The sequence below is a fragment of the Oryzias latipes genome, chromosome 12, assembly GCF_053564925.1.
Source record: "Oryzias latipes strain Hd-rR chromosome 12, Olatipes_Hd-rR_3.1".
Lineage (NCBI taxonomy): Eukaryota > Metazoa > Chordata > Actinopteri > Beloniformes > Adrianichthyidae > Oryzias > Oryzias latipes.
In genome coordinates, this window is record NC_136248.1 from 26,978,339 (window position 1) to 26,995,047 (window position 16,709).

The 16,709-nt window shown below is 42.9% G+C and overlaps 1 protein-coding gene across 2 annotated transcripts in view; it reads right to left on the reverse strand.

The window, feature by feature from the left end:
• col5a1 (procollagen, type V, alpha 1) overlaps positions 1 to 16,709 on the reverse strand; it is an 87,687-nt gene that overhangs the window by 19,351 nt on the left and 51,627 nt on the right. For both annotated transcript variants that reach the window (XM_011481505.4, XM_011481504.4), the window contains exons 15-34: positions 16,593 to 16,646; positions 16,438 to 16,491; positions 16,244 to 16,297; positions 16,112 to 16,165; positions 15,988 to 16,041; positions 15,745 to 15,789; positions 11,990 to 12,043; positions 11,737 to 11,781; positions 10,466 to 10,519; positions 10,336 to 10,380; positions 9,076 to 9,129; positions 8,251 to 8,295; positions 8,035 to 8,088; positions 7,025 to 7,069; positions 6,773 to 6,826; positions 3,503 to 3,610; positions 1,806 to 1,859; positions 1,597 to 1,650; positions 395 to 439; positions 193 to 246 (exon numbers count right to left, since the gene is read on the reverse strand). In XM_011481505.4, coding sequence (XP_011479807.1) covers positions 193 to 246; positions 395 to 439; positions 1,597 to 1,650; positions 1,806 to 1,859; positions 3,503 to 3,610; positions 6,773 to 6,826; positions 7,025 to 7,069; positions 8,035 to 8,088; positions 8,251 to 8,295; positions 9,076 to 9,129; positions 10,336 to 10,380; positions 10,466 to 10,519; positions 11,737 to 11,781; positions 11,990 to 12,043; positions 15,745 to 15,789; positions 15,988 to 16,041; positions 16,112 to 16,165; positions 16,244 to 16,297; positions 16,438 to 16,491; positions 16,593 to 16,646 — 1,080 coding nt within the window. The remainder of the gene's footprint in view (positions 1 to 192; positions 247 to 394; positions 440 to 1,596; positions 1,651 to 1,805; positions 1,860 to 3,502; positions 3,611 to 6,772; positions 6,827 to 7,024; positions 7,070 to 8,034; positions 8,089 to 8,250; positions 8,296 to 9,075; positions 9,130 to 10,335; positions 10,381 to 10,465; positions 10,520 to 11,736; positions 11,782 to 11,989; positions 12,044 to 15,744; positions 15,790 to 15,987; positions 16,042 to 16,111; positions 16,166 to 16,243; positions 16,298 to 16,437; positions 16,492 to 16,592; positions 16,647 to 16,709) is intronic.

A 16,709-nucleotide genomic window follows, 5' to 3' on the forward strand; every position in this document is an offset into this window, starting at 1 on the left:
AAAACATTTTTCAGTCGCTCTGACTTGAATGCAGCATGGTTGCCATAACGACAAGAGAGCCCATGGCTGCAGGAGACAATAACCCACTGGAGCAACTGATGCAATTTCAAAAAAATGTTGGTACATTTAGGAATTTTTATTCAAGTAAAACATAATTAAATCTTTTTTTAATAAAAAGGTATATTTACTCACTTTTGGTCCAGCTTTTCCAGTTGGCCCTCTCGGCCCTCTCTCTCCTCGAGGCCCCTAAAGAAATCAACATGCCTTTAGAAATCAAAGCAAAGCTCCTGAGAGGCGGAATTCCCTCAGGAGTGGCCGGGTGGAGCCTCCACTGTCCCTCAGGTGCCAAGTTCACCATCTGTGGACAAGCTGGAGTGTGCTGAGTAAGGCTTACCGTCGGTCCTCTCTGTCCACGCGGCCCTGGCTTCCCTCCTGTTCCCTGCAGACACCAAGAACACAGAGATCAAAGGACGGAAACCTCTAGAACAGGGGTCTGCAACCATCAACACTTGAAGAGACAACCAGGTGGATTTCTCATCAAACACAACCCAGTAGGACCCACTACGTCTAACTTCACCTTTGATTTGCATTCATGGTATTGCTATTATTATAACTTTACATACACTTTTTGGCAGAAATGAAACATAAACCTTTTGACCTGAAATAGATCGTAACTTTTGACAGAGGTTTACACAACTTCCTTTCAAAATAAAAGACAACTTGAGGCACATAGGATCAGCTGAATGTAGCAAGTTTAGTAGTATATGTATATCTGAAGGTATCTATCATATACGTATATAAAAATGTATTCTATTGTTGTTGACGCATCTCAGCCAGAAATTTGTAAATCTAAAAAACAAAAATTAATTCAGAGCTATAACACATTTTGGACCATTTGCTGCACTCTAGTCCACCTTAAAATCCTGGTTAAAATTCAGTGCACCTTAAATCTGAAAGGTAGTTGTGCTTACTGACCTCAAATTGATTCCTAAGGTACACAGCCCTCAAAAATGTCAATGTCAAAATTGTTAACCTTGGGGAATTACTGATCTGATTGATGGAGCACTGTGGGCACTGTGATCCGGAGCCTCGCTGTATAAACTTTTACTTACCTAAATCTTTTATTTTGTCGTTTAGTTTGAAAAATACCTTACTTTTTAAAGTGAACAACATTTTCTTTTTCACAAAGGAGGGGGTCATAGTGCCACATGTGGCTCCAAAGCCTCGGTTTGCAGGCTGCTGCTCTAGAGCGGCGATCTTCAACCCCACTGTGACCTTTTAGCATCAACTGCTGCTTTCCTGGTACAAAATAATCCATCATACTGGAGTAGATAAATGACAGCCTTTCAATAATACAGTGGTAGAAGGTGGGTGGTTCTTTAATAAGGAAACAATTCCATCTTTGCATGTTCGGGAAGCTTCATTATCTCCTTCTGTCTGAGCTCATAAACCTCACAAATGGAGAACTGTATGTTCCACCAAAGCTCTCTCAGGGAAGCTAATGGACCTTCCTTCAAACAAAGCAGATGATGCACTAAAGCACATACAGTGTAGAAATAAAAAAAACAATAATTAGTTGTTTTTTTTGTGTCTCACCCTAGTTCCTTTCTCTCCATTGGCACCTGGGAAGCCTTGGAAACCCTGAGATCCCTGCAGGCAACAAAAATAGAAATTCATGATCTCAGGGACAACACTTGTATTTTGCTCTTTGATTACTGGCAATGCTTAAAAGAGTTTTTTTTTTCATTCAATCTAAGTTGTGTTCATTAACATCACCTGTGTGACTGAAAATGGTTGCAAGTTACCTTTGGTCCTTGTCGTCCTGGATATCCCGGCAAACCAGGAACTCCGAGTTTACCCTGCAGGAAGCGGGATAAAACACTAATATTTTATTTTCTGCTCCTTCAAAAATGCAAATGGTTCTTTGAAAAAACAAAAACAAGTGATTAAAATCAAGGTCATCATTACACTTAGTTTAAATAACACCATAAGTAGATAAAAGCAGAAAAGAATCCTTAAATACCAAACCATAAATGTTCCTCTGATGTAAACACCTTTACATTGACCTTCATCTATTTTACATTTATTTAAAAAAAAAAGCATCTGTTACAGAAAAAATGCTTAAGCTAATTCTTGTATTATTTTTATATATTGGGGACTGCAGAGGGAAATTAGCTCTGAGAGCTGTACAATGCATATTTTCTCTCCTGTACACAGGAGCAAAAGTTTGCAAAGTTGGGTCACTTTGCAAGCAGAATCTGTCAGAAATGCCTGCGAAACTTTGAAAATGTTTGCCAGAGCTCCACGTTGCTTAAATCGGAACCCCTAGAACATCTTTCTCATCTCCGATCAGTCAGAATACAGTCTGGGAACAGTAGCCCCTCAAAAGGTTGTTCTTTAAGAAGACGGTGAGCTTCTTAATGACTTTTTATGGCTGCAAAAAAAAGGGATGTAGCTGATGAAGCAGGAAATGCTGTGAGGAATCATGACAGACAGCAACATGATGATTGATTATAGTTTCATAAATCCTATCCTGTAAAATGTTGAAATAAATTCAATCTTTTCTGTTTGTTTTTAGTCAATTTAGAAAAGAGCTGAACAACAGTCCCGATTTCCGTGATCCATGTCTTTATTTATTTATTTATTTATTTATTTATTTATTTATTTATTTATTTTTAACTATTTGCTGCCTTTAAATTTTGCATCACTACCCCTGCTTCGTCATTTTCCAAACGTTCAGTTCATCAAATAAGGAGAAGGATGCTGTCACATTACAAAAATGTCATTTTTCTTCTGATTGTTACGAACAGGTAAAAATCCAGCGAATAATAGAATAAAATCTGTTTTCTCTTTCCTTTCACAGACTTATTACTTTAAGTGAGAGTCAGAGTAGAGACGGGAAAATGCTGGTTTTTATCAGATCAGCTCAATCTTCAGTTTTTATTTCCCTTTTTGTTGCCTTTTTTTTTTGTTCTGCCCCAAAGCAATAAACCAAATGACCCCACACTTTACACAAAGCTGCTCTGCACCTCCCAGCAATCCGTTCAGATTTGTGCATCCACAGAAAAATAAATTATTTAGTGCACTCTTCTCAGTGTAGCAGCACTTAGAGCTCAAATATTACAGTAGAAACGATAAGAAGCGACTAATGTTGGATCCACTCTCAGAGCGGGTTAACATCTTGGTTCAAGAGGAAAAAACAAGGAAACTCAGCTTGAGTTAATGAAAATAAAACACATAAAATAGTTTTCTCCCCCTAAATCTTTTGGAAGAAAACCCAGAAAACTGCTGAATAAAATGTTTGATCCATGAAAATGTTTTGGCTAAAGAACTGCATGTTCTTCGGGTCTTTGATACTCCGAGTTGGTGAAAAAGCAGCCAGGTGGTTCAGAATAAAGCACAAAGCACTTGAGGAAAAAGTCCTTTTCTTTCTAAACACACAATAAAGTCGGTGAGTTGTTGCCTGTGGGCTTCCAGCGTGGTCCAGCTAATAGCAGCTCACCTTCTCACCACCGGGGCCAATTGGACCAGGATCTCCTGGGAGTCCAGAGCGACCCTTTGGCCCTTCGGGACCGTCTTCCCCTCTGGGCCCTGCAGGTCCAAGTTCTCCCTGAATAACAAAGAACATCACTCAGCAAGCAGCTTTTATTAGATCTGTTAGCCTGGCGGACTCTGTTTCTGTGAAGTGGAAAACTTTTCAAGACAAATAAGGGTGCATTTATTCTGGATTCAGAGGCGTTAAATGTCTGCTAGTCTGGGTAATGTTTGTGCACAAAAAGTGAGTTTTCCTGCAGAATTAATGAGGTCCTACAATTTCTTTTGATAAATTGTTGGTAAAGTGGTAAAAACGGGTAAAGTTGCTGTCAGGAAAAGCCTTAGTCCCGTGCACCCATATGATCTGTACTGATGCTGCAGGTTTTTGGGTTGTCCGGGTTGTCCGGGCCTCGTAAAGAGGAGCAACTGCATTTTAAAACTATGACACACACACACCGGGCATGTGACGCATATTCAAGAATGCAATGAATGCAGGTTCTTAAACATGTATACCATGGTCCGGGTGAAAACTCGGTTCTTATTGGCTGCTGGGTGTGCATTAAAAAGTGATATACAACAGGATAACCGCACTGTGAAAAAAGAAGTTCCGGTCACGTAGCTTAAATGTTTTGTATCACTGCGCCGGCTTTTTTAAAACAACCTTTTGCTTCATCATTTGGACAAAAACAAGCAGTAAGAGGTGAACATTCTCTCTGAACTGATGCTTTATTCAACCCATCGGAAAGATCAGCACAAATATATATCGCTTTATATCGCTGAGTCTTGACTGCAGCGGTGGTGTGGCGCTGACGCGACACTATTTGTTACACGGTGCGGCGTGTAACAAATAGTCCGCTTTTTGTGAGAAAAGTGATCCAAATTGGAAAAAAACAAGAATTAAGGACTAAAAACGGGTTACTATTTATTTCTTTTGTAAATGACCATGGTATAAGCGGGTTTATGGCCTGAACCATCAGACACTTTCAGGTTTCCACGGCGTGCGTTAAAAAGTGATCATGCATACTTCGTCGGCCATTAGCCCTTATGTATTTCACACTTGATGCTGGAAAAGATGGGAGGGGCTTCTTCATTTTCTTTTTCTACTATTTACTAGCGCATGTTGGAAGAGATTAGGTGCGAAATGTCCAAGCGGTGCAAATCCCATGAATCTTTCTCCACTTTTTTTTCAGTTACAGCTCTTTTTTGAAATATGAAGGACTTAGTGTCATAACTCCAGCAGGGCACAAACCACAGTTATTAATTTCTCCTTCATTATCAATCTTCAAACGATTGGTATCTCTGTGAATTAAAGGAGATGTCATCCATACATCACTGCAAAATCAAAGTTCCTGATTGATTCAACCTGGTTTAACTTTCAACGCGGGCTCAATGGTCGCAGGCTTTGAACGCAGAGCCCGGAAACGGTCTTAAAAATGTGCATAGCTTTGAGTAAACGTGCCAGTTTTGCACTGGGTGAACGTAGTTTGTAGGGAATGCCGGTGTGTCTTGCAGTTCCCTTGAGGCTCCTTGAGGGACGTCATGAAAATGGGACAAACCATTTTCGTTCGTGTGGCAAGTGAGTTGTAAAGTATTTGTAAGGCTAGCGGAAGTCACACAGGCTTTTGACGTATGAGTGAAGCTGTTGTACGCTGATCTTACATCACACTCTGGTCATCAGTAAGGTGCACGTACTGGACTGAAATTTCATAGAACATGGCTGTATTTCGTCTACATCCTTCTTACTAAACTTTGTGGTGTTCTCTGCGAGCTGTCACCCTCAGCATGTGGATAGAAAAACGTGCATGAACATCTTCTATGTACGGGCTCGCTGAGCGGTCTAGGATCTAGGAATTTCATGTGCGCCCCATGCCCCACACAGGTTTGCCCATTTTTCACTGGCAGACAGCCCGTATCCACCCCTAAGGGCAGTTGTGACTAAAGCAAAAGCCCTTAAAGGCATCAGAGCCTTGTTCCTCCCTGGTTGCAGGACTAACGCTACAGACTACAAACTCGCCCTGACAGCCAGGCGCTTCTGCAGGGACCATCATGAAACACCATCAAGCAAACTGACTCATTCCTGTAACCTCATCAACGAAAAAAAACCTTTCAGATGAGCAACCACACGAGCTGCTTCAAACGTTACAGTCTCCTTTTCAGTTTTGTTTAGATCTTTAACATCTCCAGAGGAAAACTGAAGTGTCTTGTGGGACTTGAGGGCCGTTCAAAGTGGCATTGATTCCTTCCTCCTCCTTTTAGCAGACGGCTCAGTAAAATATGACAGCGGAAATGTTTGAAGGCTGAGTTATGTCCCTCATCGGAGGAGGCATTTCTCCTGCAACTTGACAGCTTAAATCCCTTCACAAGGGGAAGCAAAAGGGAGATTCTTCTCTTGCAATCAGAGACGAAAGAACTGGCTGAGAAGAGACGGAAAATAATCCGAAAGCTGCCGGCGTGTGTTTGCATATTCGCCACAAGATTGGTCAGAACTTTTACTTGAACATGGCGGCCAACACAAAGGTGATACGTCTAAGGCAACTTGTTGAGATAAGTTCACACCGAATGGGATTTGCACGGCAGGTGCGTCCAGTTAATTCAATGTACAGGTGCGTTGAGATGCTTTGTGGCACGTTTTGAGCATCAGACGCGGCGGTAATGTTTACATTATGCCTGAAACATTGTTTGCATGTTTCAGGCGTTGCAGTTCAGTGTTTCTAGTTCAAATATCTTAACCTATCAGGAACTCAGCTTTGGTGAGTGACATGTCAAGGAAAAAACCAACGTGCAGAATCTGATCGTTTTCCTCCTAAACTTGATGGAAACAATAATACCTCCCACCACCACTTAAGACTGATAAGAGGCAACAAGTTGTTAAACTAGGACTCTAAATGATCTCATGAACCTAGACTTGGAGACAGGATCGCCAAAGCTTTTGTAGAACTCTTTAAAACAGATAAATCTTGTTTCTCAACATCATCTGATATGGTCCATGTGTATCTATCACTCCTCCCATATGCATCAGGTGCGTCAAGTTTATGAACAGATTTTTGGACAAACATTGAGCAACAAATTTGACTTGTCAAAAAGAGCCAGCGGATGCGAATTTAATGCGCAAATCGTGTTCTGTGTGACCATAGTATTGTCCAAAGGCTCATCTGGAGATCTGTGTGTCAAACAACATTTTAAGATCGTTTTGTTTTCCTCCAGTCAAAGTGTGACATAAAAAAGCGATAAGCCTCACCCTGTCGCCCTTGATTCCCATGTCTCCCTTGAATCCGGGGAATCCGTCTTCTCCCTGGTAAAGAAACCAGCAGGAAATTCAGTTTGGGGCGTAAATGTTATCATTTCAAATGCTTTGAAACACCTAATGAGGGTGCCAGGTGCTACAGAAACCATGAAAGGTTGTTTTTTATTCTTTTTTCAGTATAACCACCATTGTAAGCATCTTAAATCAACTTTCATTTTTTAGCTGCAAAGATTCAACTATTCTTACCTTTTCACCTTTGTTTCCTTTGAGGCCACGCACGCCATCAGCGCCCTGCGATGCAACAGCAGACAGAAGCTTACAGGTCAGCAGGTCATTTTGATGGGAGGCACAGATACTGAGCAGTATTAAAACTTGTATTCCATAAAGACCCACTTCAATCATCTTTTGATCTATCAAAGAAATCCCAGTGGTCTTTCACTTTTTGTAAAACAGTATTTTTCTAGGACATAGTTTCTGCAGACCGCAGGAGTTAATTAGAAATGCCATGAGAGTAAGTGAGAGTAAGTGTGCTCCCTCACTTCCTGTCATTCATTTGTATACGCGCTCACCTGCCAGCTTACGGCCCATCACACCCCCAACCTAACATTACTGGTTCAAAAAAATGCAGAGCAATGTTGGATTAATCCAGCTGGGATGTTGAGCCAGAAAAAAGCAAATTTTTCTGTCTGTGATTTAAAGTGATTTAAAAAAAGAAATACTCAAAAAATACAATGATGAGATTAACTTTCCTTATATATGTCCACCACCATCAGAAAAATGCCACAAGAACATGTTAAAAACAGCATTTTCATTGGAGTGGGTCTTTAGGTTTGTCCGAGGTCGATGCAATTGGAACGCTGATGATCCTTAATATCTTTCTGATAAATCAGAGCCATTCAATAGGGGAGTCACTCCCATGAAGGCCTCTGTAGTGACTGGATCAGACACTTTTGAAGAATTACTGGCTGATTTTTGTCTTTCCTCCGACGGTGAATAATGGCACCAAACATGAGAAGAACTGCCTCTGTGATTGGGCTTGGCTCCATCTGACGTGGCCACAGATGGCTTCAGTTCTTCAACAATATCTTCATGTAAACACAGAGGAATTGAACCGACTCGTGCTGCTCTTTTATGGGCTTTTCACAAAATTACTCACCATGGGAAACAAAGACGCTAGACTGCAAAAACACTCATGAACATTAAAATAAAAAAAATAAAAAATAAAAGCCTTCTGCTTTTATCACGAAGAATCTCACCTTTACGCCTCGGGGTCCAGGATAACCAATGGGCCCTTGAGGTCCTGGAGGGCCCTAGAGACACGCATTTAGACAGTAGAGTTTATTTGATCAACTTTAATTCTGAATCTATTATGCAAATGGGTCTAAATTGGGACACAAGAGCAGTAAAAGAGTTTGAATGAATGAAGCAGACTAAATGGAAGGTTGAAGTGGATCAACAGAGGAGGAACCCACCATGTGTCCTTTTTCTCCAGTTGGACCCTCTTTCCCAGGGTGACCCTGTAAATTATAAATTGCAATATTACTGAACAGCGTTTCTGTATAATTACCACCATAAATACTACAACAGCTCTTTAAAAAGAGAGATTAGGTTGTAAAACTGCTGGAGGACGAATCTAAGTGGGAAATTGGAAAAAGGGCTTTTTGAGTTCATTCTCATTAGGGGACTTTCTTTTTTTTTACATCTTTAATGCGCTACATTTTAGAGGCACTAGCAGCTATTACTGTGCTCTAAAAGCCACAACTGCAGCCATCTTGGGACTGCACAATATAAACGTGCACGCGGAGTAGAAGACACAAAAACACACATCGATGCCTTGTGGAGAAAAAAACTGGTGGGAAAAGGAACGGTGTTCTAATGAGACAAAGCACTGATGGGTTTTTAGTATAGAGAATTACGAAATACGACTGGATGTACGCAACTGGTTAAAGCAAAAATAAGAAAAACGTGTGAAACGGTGAGTCACTTTAAAAAAACACCTTTTTTTTGTAAAACCATCTTTGTTTTTTAATACCTCCCCACCTCTCTCGCCCTATTTTCCTCCAAGATGGCACCTGGTGCCCCTCCAAAAACACATGTGTCACTGCTGCAGGTGTCTGCCTTTGCATGTGAGGCCCTTGGTGTTGTTTAAGCTGGTGCTCCAGCTGTGTGAAGGTGTTTGCGTCATGATTCTACTCAGTGATTATCTCAGTATGTTTTGCTCTAAACATTAACACCAAAATACCGGGAACCAAAGGGAAAACACACTTCATTTCAGGGAAAGGAAACGCGGGACTCACAGGTGGACCATCAGCTCCTGGCATTCCTGGTAAGCCTGGTTTTCCAGTTGGACCCTTGAGAAAACAAGAAAATGGTGGTGAATACAGGTTTAATATCTATAGAACGCAGTAATTATATAGTTTTTCTCATTTATCTAGAAAGGATATTAATGTCAGATATGAATATATTAGCGACAAAATGAAGGGGAACTGGTCCTGGAGGCAACATACAATTACAAAACTAACAATTAAAAAAAGAAAAAAACTTTTTTAGTTACAGTTGTGAATAAAAGAAAAAATGTAATGAGGGATAAATCTGAAAAGAGGCTCAACTATGGCCTGAAATTGATTTAAAATTGAATCTAAAACATGTGGTACATTTTGTATGTTTTAGCAGGATTTTTTCATTTTGATTCAACATTATTGCCTCTACATAAGTGATAAATCCATAGCAACCATTGCCTTTTTTGAATGAATTGGGCTGAAAAATGTATGTATCAAGTCTCATGACTCTACGTTAAAGTAATTTTTTTTTTTTCCCCTAGCAACCACGATTTACTTGAAAGAGCAAACTCTGTTTTGGAGAAAACCTATTTGTGTGTGAATGTTTACCATTGGTGAAGTGATCTTTGTGAGGAAAATCACTGCAATATTGCAAATAATTGCTTGATGTTTATGTCTAATTTTTGTGTGTCTGAGTTACATCCAATCTGTCTTCAGTAGTTAAAAAAAATGTGATTTGAGTTTGACTTAAAAAATGATGTCTTTCATAGAAGGACAAAGGTTGTATCCAGAGGGCCTTTTTTTTTTTTGAGACATTGTGGTATATTTCCATGAGCAGAGGTGAAAAAAAAAGTATTTCAAGTAACATGAACTTTGCCCTTTTTCTTAAAATTACTGCGGAGCTGCCATGGCAACGCTTTGCAGCTTGTTGAAAATACATCATTTTAGGAGTTTTTCGTTCTGATTTGTATTCACTTTCTTCATTTATTTTGTATTCTTTTGCACTAAAAACTAAAAAATTACATTTTTTGCATGCGGTAAAATCGGGTCGACTTAAAAAGTTACAATCCCTCAGCAATACATAGAAAAGTTGAACTTTTATTTTAAAATGATTGCATTTTATTAACATAAATTTACAAAATGCATTGCTATGATGTAAATCAACTGAACCATCCAGATGATAATTTAGGAATTCAAGCATTTCTAAGTTTTTGCATTAACATTTGTTTCCTTTTTTCCCTTTAAAACATGTTTTGTTTACTAGTCCAAGCTTTTTACCTTCTCTCCTGGAGGACCGATGGCTCCTTGAGGTCCTGGAAGTCCCTGTAGTGAGAAGATTTCTGATCAGAACTTTTTGGTCATAGATTATAGAACCATATTGATGCCTGGTGACCTGCTGTGTACGAACCTGAGCACCTGGGTTGCCTTGCTGTCCAGGAGGACCTGGCTCTCCTTGAGGACCCTAAAAAAGGAAAACAGTCTAAATGTTTCTGCTAGTTAAAAAACAGCTGATGTGGATGAGTATCTTGAATAAGAACAAACTAGTCGCCGGACAGTGGTGGGGGGGTAACGCAAAGTAAAGTGTGTTTCAAGAAATAATTTGATTTAGAATCGGCTTCAGAACCAACTGAGAACTGAGAGAATCTTCTCCAAAACCGACTGAAGAAACCAGAACAGCTTCACAAAGCTGAGACACTTAGTATTTGTTAAAACCTTTACCATCATTTACTTAAACCTTTACGTTAGATTGGTTTTGTACATTTTCATTTCTATTTTGTGTTGTGGGTTTTGTGTTATTTCACTTTAGCTTTGTTTAAAAGCTTTTATATTTGATCTGGTTCCAGCCCCCTCCAGTCAGAATGATTTTCTTTTCTTCTTTCTGCATTTGAGGAGGAAAAAGGCATTTAGTAGTTTCCGGTTTGATAGATATGGATGTCATTTCATGGATATAGGCTTTTTTCCCCCCACATCTCACTTTCAGAAGTGGCATAGACCACATGTGTTTCAATTTCTGTTTGTGTCATTTTTTTCACCCCGTTGTCTGAATTTGAAGCCATGTCTTCAACCAGGTTCATACTTTGAACGAGGTCATCTCTTTAAAAATAAAGTTAAATGAAAGACAAGAGGATCTTATTTGTGCTTTCTTTTTTTTTCCCTTTTAGAATTTGAATGAGTGGGAAAAAAAGCAAAAATTGATGCGTAAAGTATTTTAATTACAATTTCATCCAGTCTCTAAAGTAAAGTAATCAATCACTTTAAAAAAAAAAGGAATTTAGCCAACACTGTCGGTGGATTAGGATCAATATCTTCCACTGACAACAGAAGATTCTCACTTTGTTAATGACAGAGGCAGAGGAAGCTCAAACATTAGAAGCCTTCTCCTTGTGGGGGAACTGAAGGCTGGGATGTTATCTGAGAGTAGGAGTCAGGGAAAGTTGTTGATCTTCCATCTCCACCTTGTTGGGAGATTCCCAACAGAGCAGAGGAGCTGCTGCCGTCAGATATCCTCTCATTACAACCAGGCGCTTTGTGGAAATTGAGCTGGAATTGTGCGGCCCGATTGTGTAGCGTCGGTTTGTGTGAGTCAGTGATGGAGCAGGTAAAAGCCTCACAAGGCCTTTTTTTATTGAAGATTGCAGTGAAAGTGTCAGTAGCTTTAGCTGCTTGTGCTTCACTCACTATGTTTCCTTTAGGTCCAGGTTGGCCATCCATTCCAGTGACGCCCTGATGCAAAAAGTGCAGATTATTAAAACATAAATACGGGAAAATATTCAATCCAAGCTTCCCTTTAATGAAAATCTACAAATGAACAAAGGATTTTGGTGTAAAACCTATTCTACATCCCCATCTGAGGAAAAAAGTGAAGTATTGAGATGCTAAAAGCTGGGATGTGCTCTCCAAACACAATCTGTGTGGAGATGAGAGGACTCACAGGAGGTCCAGGAGGTCCTTGGGGTCCTTTCGGTCCCAGCAAACCACGAGGTCCCTTGGAAAAGAAAGATTTCACATAAACATGGGAGAAGATTGACCCAAACTCACAACGATGTTTCATTTTGATTAATGTTTCTTTCTGGAGACGGCACTTTGCCTGACGCTGAGGGGATCCTTAGGTTTTTTGGGCTGATTTGGAAGAAGACAGACGTTTTATTAATTTGTTGTTGTTGTTTTTGAGATGGTATGCAATGTTCAATCAGAGCAAAAACTGATCCAATCATGGAGGCAAAACCTGCTCGGTTGAAAAAATATAAACATTTCTTTTTTATGAACAAAAATGCCTTTTTTCCCCGGTTTTGATTCAATTGAATTTAACTTTATTTATCTCACAAGCAGAAATTCGATCATCATGGCAGCTCAAAGTAAAAAAACAAGTGATGGTACAATTTCAGCTCACTAGCTATCGGATCAAACAAACAAAAAGTAAATAGAGGAGTAAGTAAATTAAGTACATATATAAAGAATAGGTACATATAAAGAATAAGTAAGAAAATATATAGAAGGGAAATATTTAGAATACTTATATAGAATGAGTAAATAAATAGTAAATGTTCCCATCTACGCCTGGGGCTGGGATCAGCCCTTCCCTGGCTCTGGGGCGGGACGGGACAACCCTCTTGGGGCCCCCGGGCGCTCTGGGTGTCATCCGCTTCGGCTGCGGGGTCTGGGGAGGGGTGGGGTGGGGGGTCTTGTCGGCCCTGTCCTGTGGGGGGGCATTCTGGGGGAGGGGGGGGGGCCACTATTGGTACGGGGCAGGGGGGGTTGACGGGTCGGGGTCTCCGCTGAGGCCATCGGCGGTTTCCCCGGCCGGTTGGCTGCCTCGGTCCCGTCGAGGCCTGACCAGAGCTCTTCTAGGGCCGGCGTTTGGGGGTGGGGGCCTGGGCTTGCTCCGGGGGGGGCCGGCGCTTTCTGGCTCCTCTCCCTCTGTGTGGGGTGGGTGGTGCTGGGCCTGGGGTGTCGGCGCCTCCGGGGGTGGGGCCCCTGGGCTGGGTGGGCCTGGCCCCCTTGCTGGGGGGGGGGGGGCGGGGGACAGCTGTTTGACCACCGGGGGACAGTCTACCAGCTGTCCCCAACTTACCCCCTTCCTCATATAACCTCATAATAGGGTGAGGGGGTGGGGGGATTAGCCTGCGATGGGCCTTGGGGGGGGGGGGGTTTACTAGGCAGTGGCCCCCCCTCCTATGGCTGCCGTATGGAGTGGGCCCCCCCTCTTTCGGTTTTATTTGCACCTTAGACATGTAGGGCCCTTGGTAGGGGGGGTGCTTGGACATCACTGCCAGCAAGCAGCAGATGTCCTCCTAGCACCCTACCCGCCAATTTTAACCGCACCTTAGACATTTAGGGCCCCTTGGTGGGGAGGGTGAGGGGACATCACTGTGAGTAATCAGGAGATGTCCCCTTAGTGCCCTACCCGCCAATTTTAACTGCACCCCCCTTAGTACACACACCCCTCCCCCCTCAATATATACATCCCAACATAAACACACACACATGCACACACACACCCTCTTAAACACACATATACGCACACACATTTTGCAAGGAAGGTGGGACCTAGGACCATCTGTCCCCTGCCTCTTCCCTGGTGGGGGGTACGGGCCCCTTTGGAGCGGCGGCCGTGTCCCCGGGGTGCCGGCTTCCTGGGCCCGGCGGTGCTCTCTCCGCGCGGTGGGGGGGTTCACATTACATCTGAGCCGGGGGTGTTGGTGTCCCTGGGGGGTGGGTTCTGGTCCTTGCTCCTGAGCGCTGGGCCCCGCCTAACTTCCAACTGTGGCCGAGCCTGGTCGGGCCATATTTACAACACCCCTTGTGGGCCCTCTTTTTTCCCCGGGGTTCCCCCCTCCTGGGCGGGGGCGGCGGGCCCCTGCCTTGCTCCTCCCTGGACCAACCGTGGGCCGGGCGGATGGCTGCCTGGAGTGCGGGGCGGGTCTCCCTTGGGGGGTCCTGGCTCGTACCTGGGGTTGGGGCGGGGGGATGCCCGGAACTCCTGGGTGGTGGTGGGGTGCTCGTCTGGGGCTGTGGGCGTCCCTCTCCGGTGGGGCCCTGCGTTGGGCTCTCCCGGCGCGGCGGGGGGGCTGTTCTCCTGGTTGGGCTGGGGCGGCCCTCTCTTTCCCTCTGTGCCTCCCTGCTCTCTGGCTCTGGGGGGCCTTGCGGCGGTCCTGCTGGCCCTGGCCTGGGTGGCGGGCTTGGTCGCCCGGGCGGCGGTTGTTCCCTGCCGGTTTCCGTGTGGCGTGGGGGGATTCCGGCTGCCGCTGCTGCTGCGGTGGGGGTCTTGGGGTGGGGATGGCTGGGCGCTCTCCTTCCTTCTTTACACATTCCACCATCCATATTAGAAGAACATGAGCACTCACCTGAGCACGGGTGTTGGCTCACCTTTGCACTGGCGGTTTGCGTGACTGAATGACTGAAATGTTTCACACTAGTTGGTTTTAAGGCATAAGTATGCGTGTGAGCACTATCTGTTTTGTGTACATGTCGACAGATGGACATTTTTGCAACTAGCAGGTGTGTTTGACACTTGGGTGTGTGTGTGGACAGGCTCCGCCCTTTTTGTACTGCATTTGAGCCTTACCATGGTGATTAACAACCAGTAAACTTGTTGCTCTATGCTGCTTCATGGTCTTAACCCCCTTCCCCTCCTACTATCACCCTCCTTCCCCCCCTCTTTCTAACGTCCCTCTCTCTTCTTCCCCTCTTTCCTTTTCCGTCCGGTCCAACACCAAAGATCTTCAAACATGTTTGAAATTAATAAAGTTTGGCCTCAATTACAAAAGGGGTTTATTCAGACATACCTTTGGTTTGTCTGAAGATTAATAACCCCTCTTGTTAAAGTAAAATATGTCCAACACAAGAGGCCCTCAGCTCTCATCTGTTTGCCCAGCTGTTGGACAGGACAAGGTAAAAAAATAAATAAATAAATAAATAAATAAATAAATAAATAAATAAATAAATAAATAAATAAATAGTAAATGTCACGTAAATCAATAATGCATTGAAATAATATGTTAGGCAATTAATATGATTTTTTTATGCATTTAAAGCATGATGCATGCATTCATATTCTTGTTTCTTGCGGATTTTTTAATTAATAAACAACCCAAACATCTATATTTCAAGCAAAAGGGATTTGAAGTTCTCCCTCCCTCAAAAAAGAGAAATAATCTTGGATGTATTTTTGCAGCCATTTCTGGAAGGATGAAACTTTTCCAGCGTTAGAAGTAAATGAGAAGATTCTGTACAAGTTTTTGATTTTCTGTGTTTAAGAAGAAAGAGAAACAATTGATTTTTCTCTCAAATCACGTTGAAACAAGAACGATTGTCAAAATAGCATCAGTAGAAACAACAACAGGCTGAGTTATGCCGAAACAACCAACAGTGAGAAAATGAGAGCTGTTTTTTTCCTCTGCTGAACACAGTTCCCACAGTTATTAAAAATCACCCCCCAGCCTGTTTTCTAACCAGGTATTCAAGCTGATGCAGCACGCCCTGGTGGAGGCATCTGAAAACGACACATTGATTTTTTTTTTCTTCCTTTTTTTGTGGCCTCCTCTCTGATGTTTTTTGATGATCCTAGAGTGTGCATCAACTACGTCTTCCATCACAACCTCTCCACTAACAGACATCCACATGGACAGCAACACCCCCCCAACATACAACCTTTCTGTTTGAATGATGAAACGTGCAATCTCTCACCGGTTCACCAGGAAGTCCCCTGGGTCCGATCTCTCCGTCATCTCCCTGGGAAAGAGATGGAGCAGGTCAGGATGAGAAGCAGACACTGAATGATAATGGAGGAGATAGCAAAGGCCACAGAGGGAACCGTGAAGCAGGTGGAGATGAGATCAAGCTGAGCAGACTGAGGAAGGAGGTTCAAAGATGGAGCAGTGGGATCAAGAAATGTTTTTCAACTAGAGCTTTTTTTTCTTCTCGCATTACCCTCTCGCCGTCCTCTCCAGGAGAACCTGGAGGTCCCTGAGGGCCAGCTTCTCCCTGAAGACATGAACACAGATCAGTATTTCATGCTGGAAAAACATTTCAATGAACCAACAAGTCTACTCACTCTGTGGCCTTTTTCACCAGGAAGTCCAGCCAGACCGTCAAAGCCTCTGTCTCCCTGATGAGCACAGAAAAACACAAAGATTCAAACACACAGGGACCACGAACCGCTGAGGATCACTGGCCGACTACGTGCCTTGGGTCCGGTCTGTCCTGGCATTCCTCTGGCGCCGTCTGCTCCAGAACGGCCCTAAAAGGGGACAACAGTTCAGCACATCTGTTTGCAGATTTTACGGCTCATTAAATCAATTCTGACCTGATTTGAACCTTCCTGCTCTGTCTTCACAAACAAACACTCAGAAATACAACAAACAACATTTCTTTACTGACCCTCCTGCCAGGCTTTCCAGGGGGTCCAGCAGATCCCATGGGTCCACGGGGTCCCTGAAGTGAAAAGCAGATGTTGTTTTTGTGGATTTTAATGCTCAGAAATTTCACTTAAAGAATATTTATGGTTATAAAAAGATTTTTAAAAAAAGTGGCACCTGAGGGCCCCCCTCCCCTGACTCTCCCTTCAGACCTGGAGCACCTGGAGGACCCTGATATCAGACCAAACATGTATCAAAATGGGACAAACCAAAGTTGAACATGTAGATTTTGAT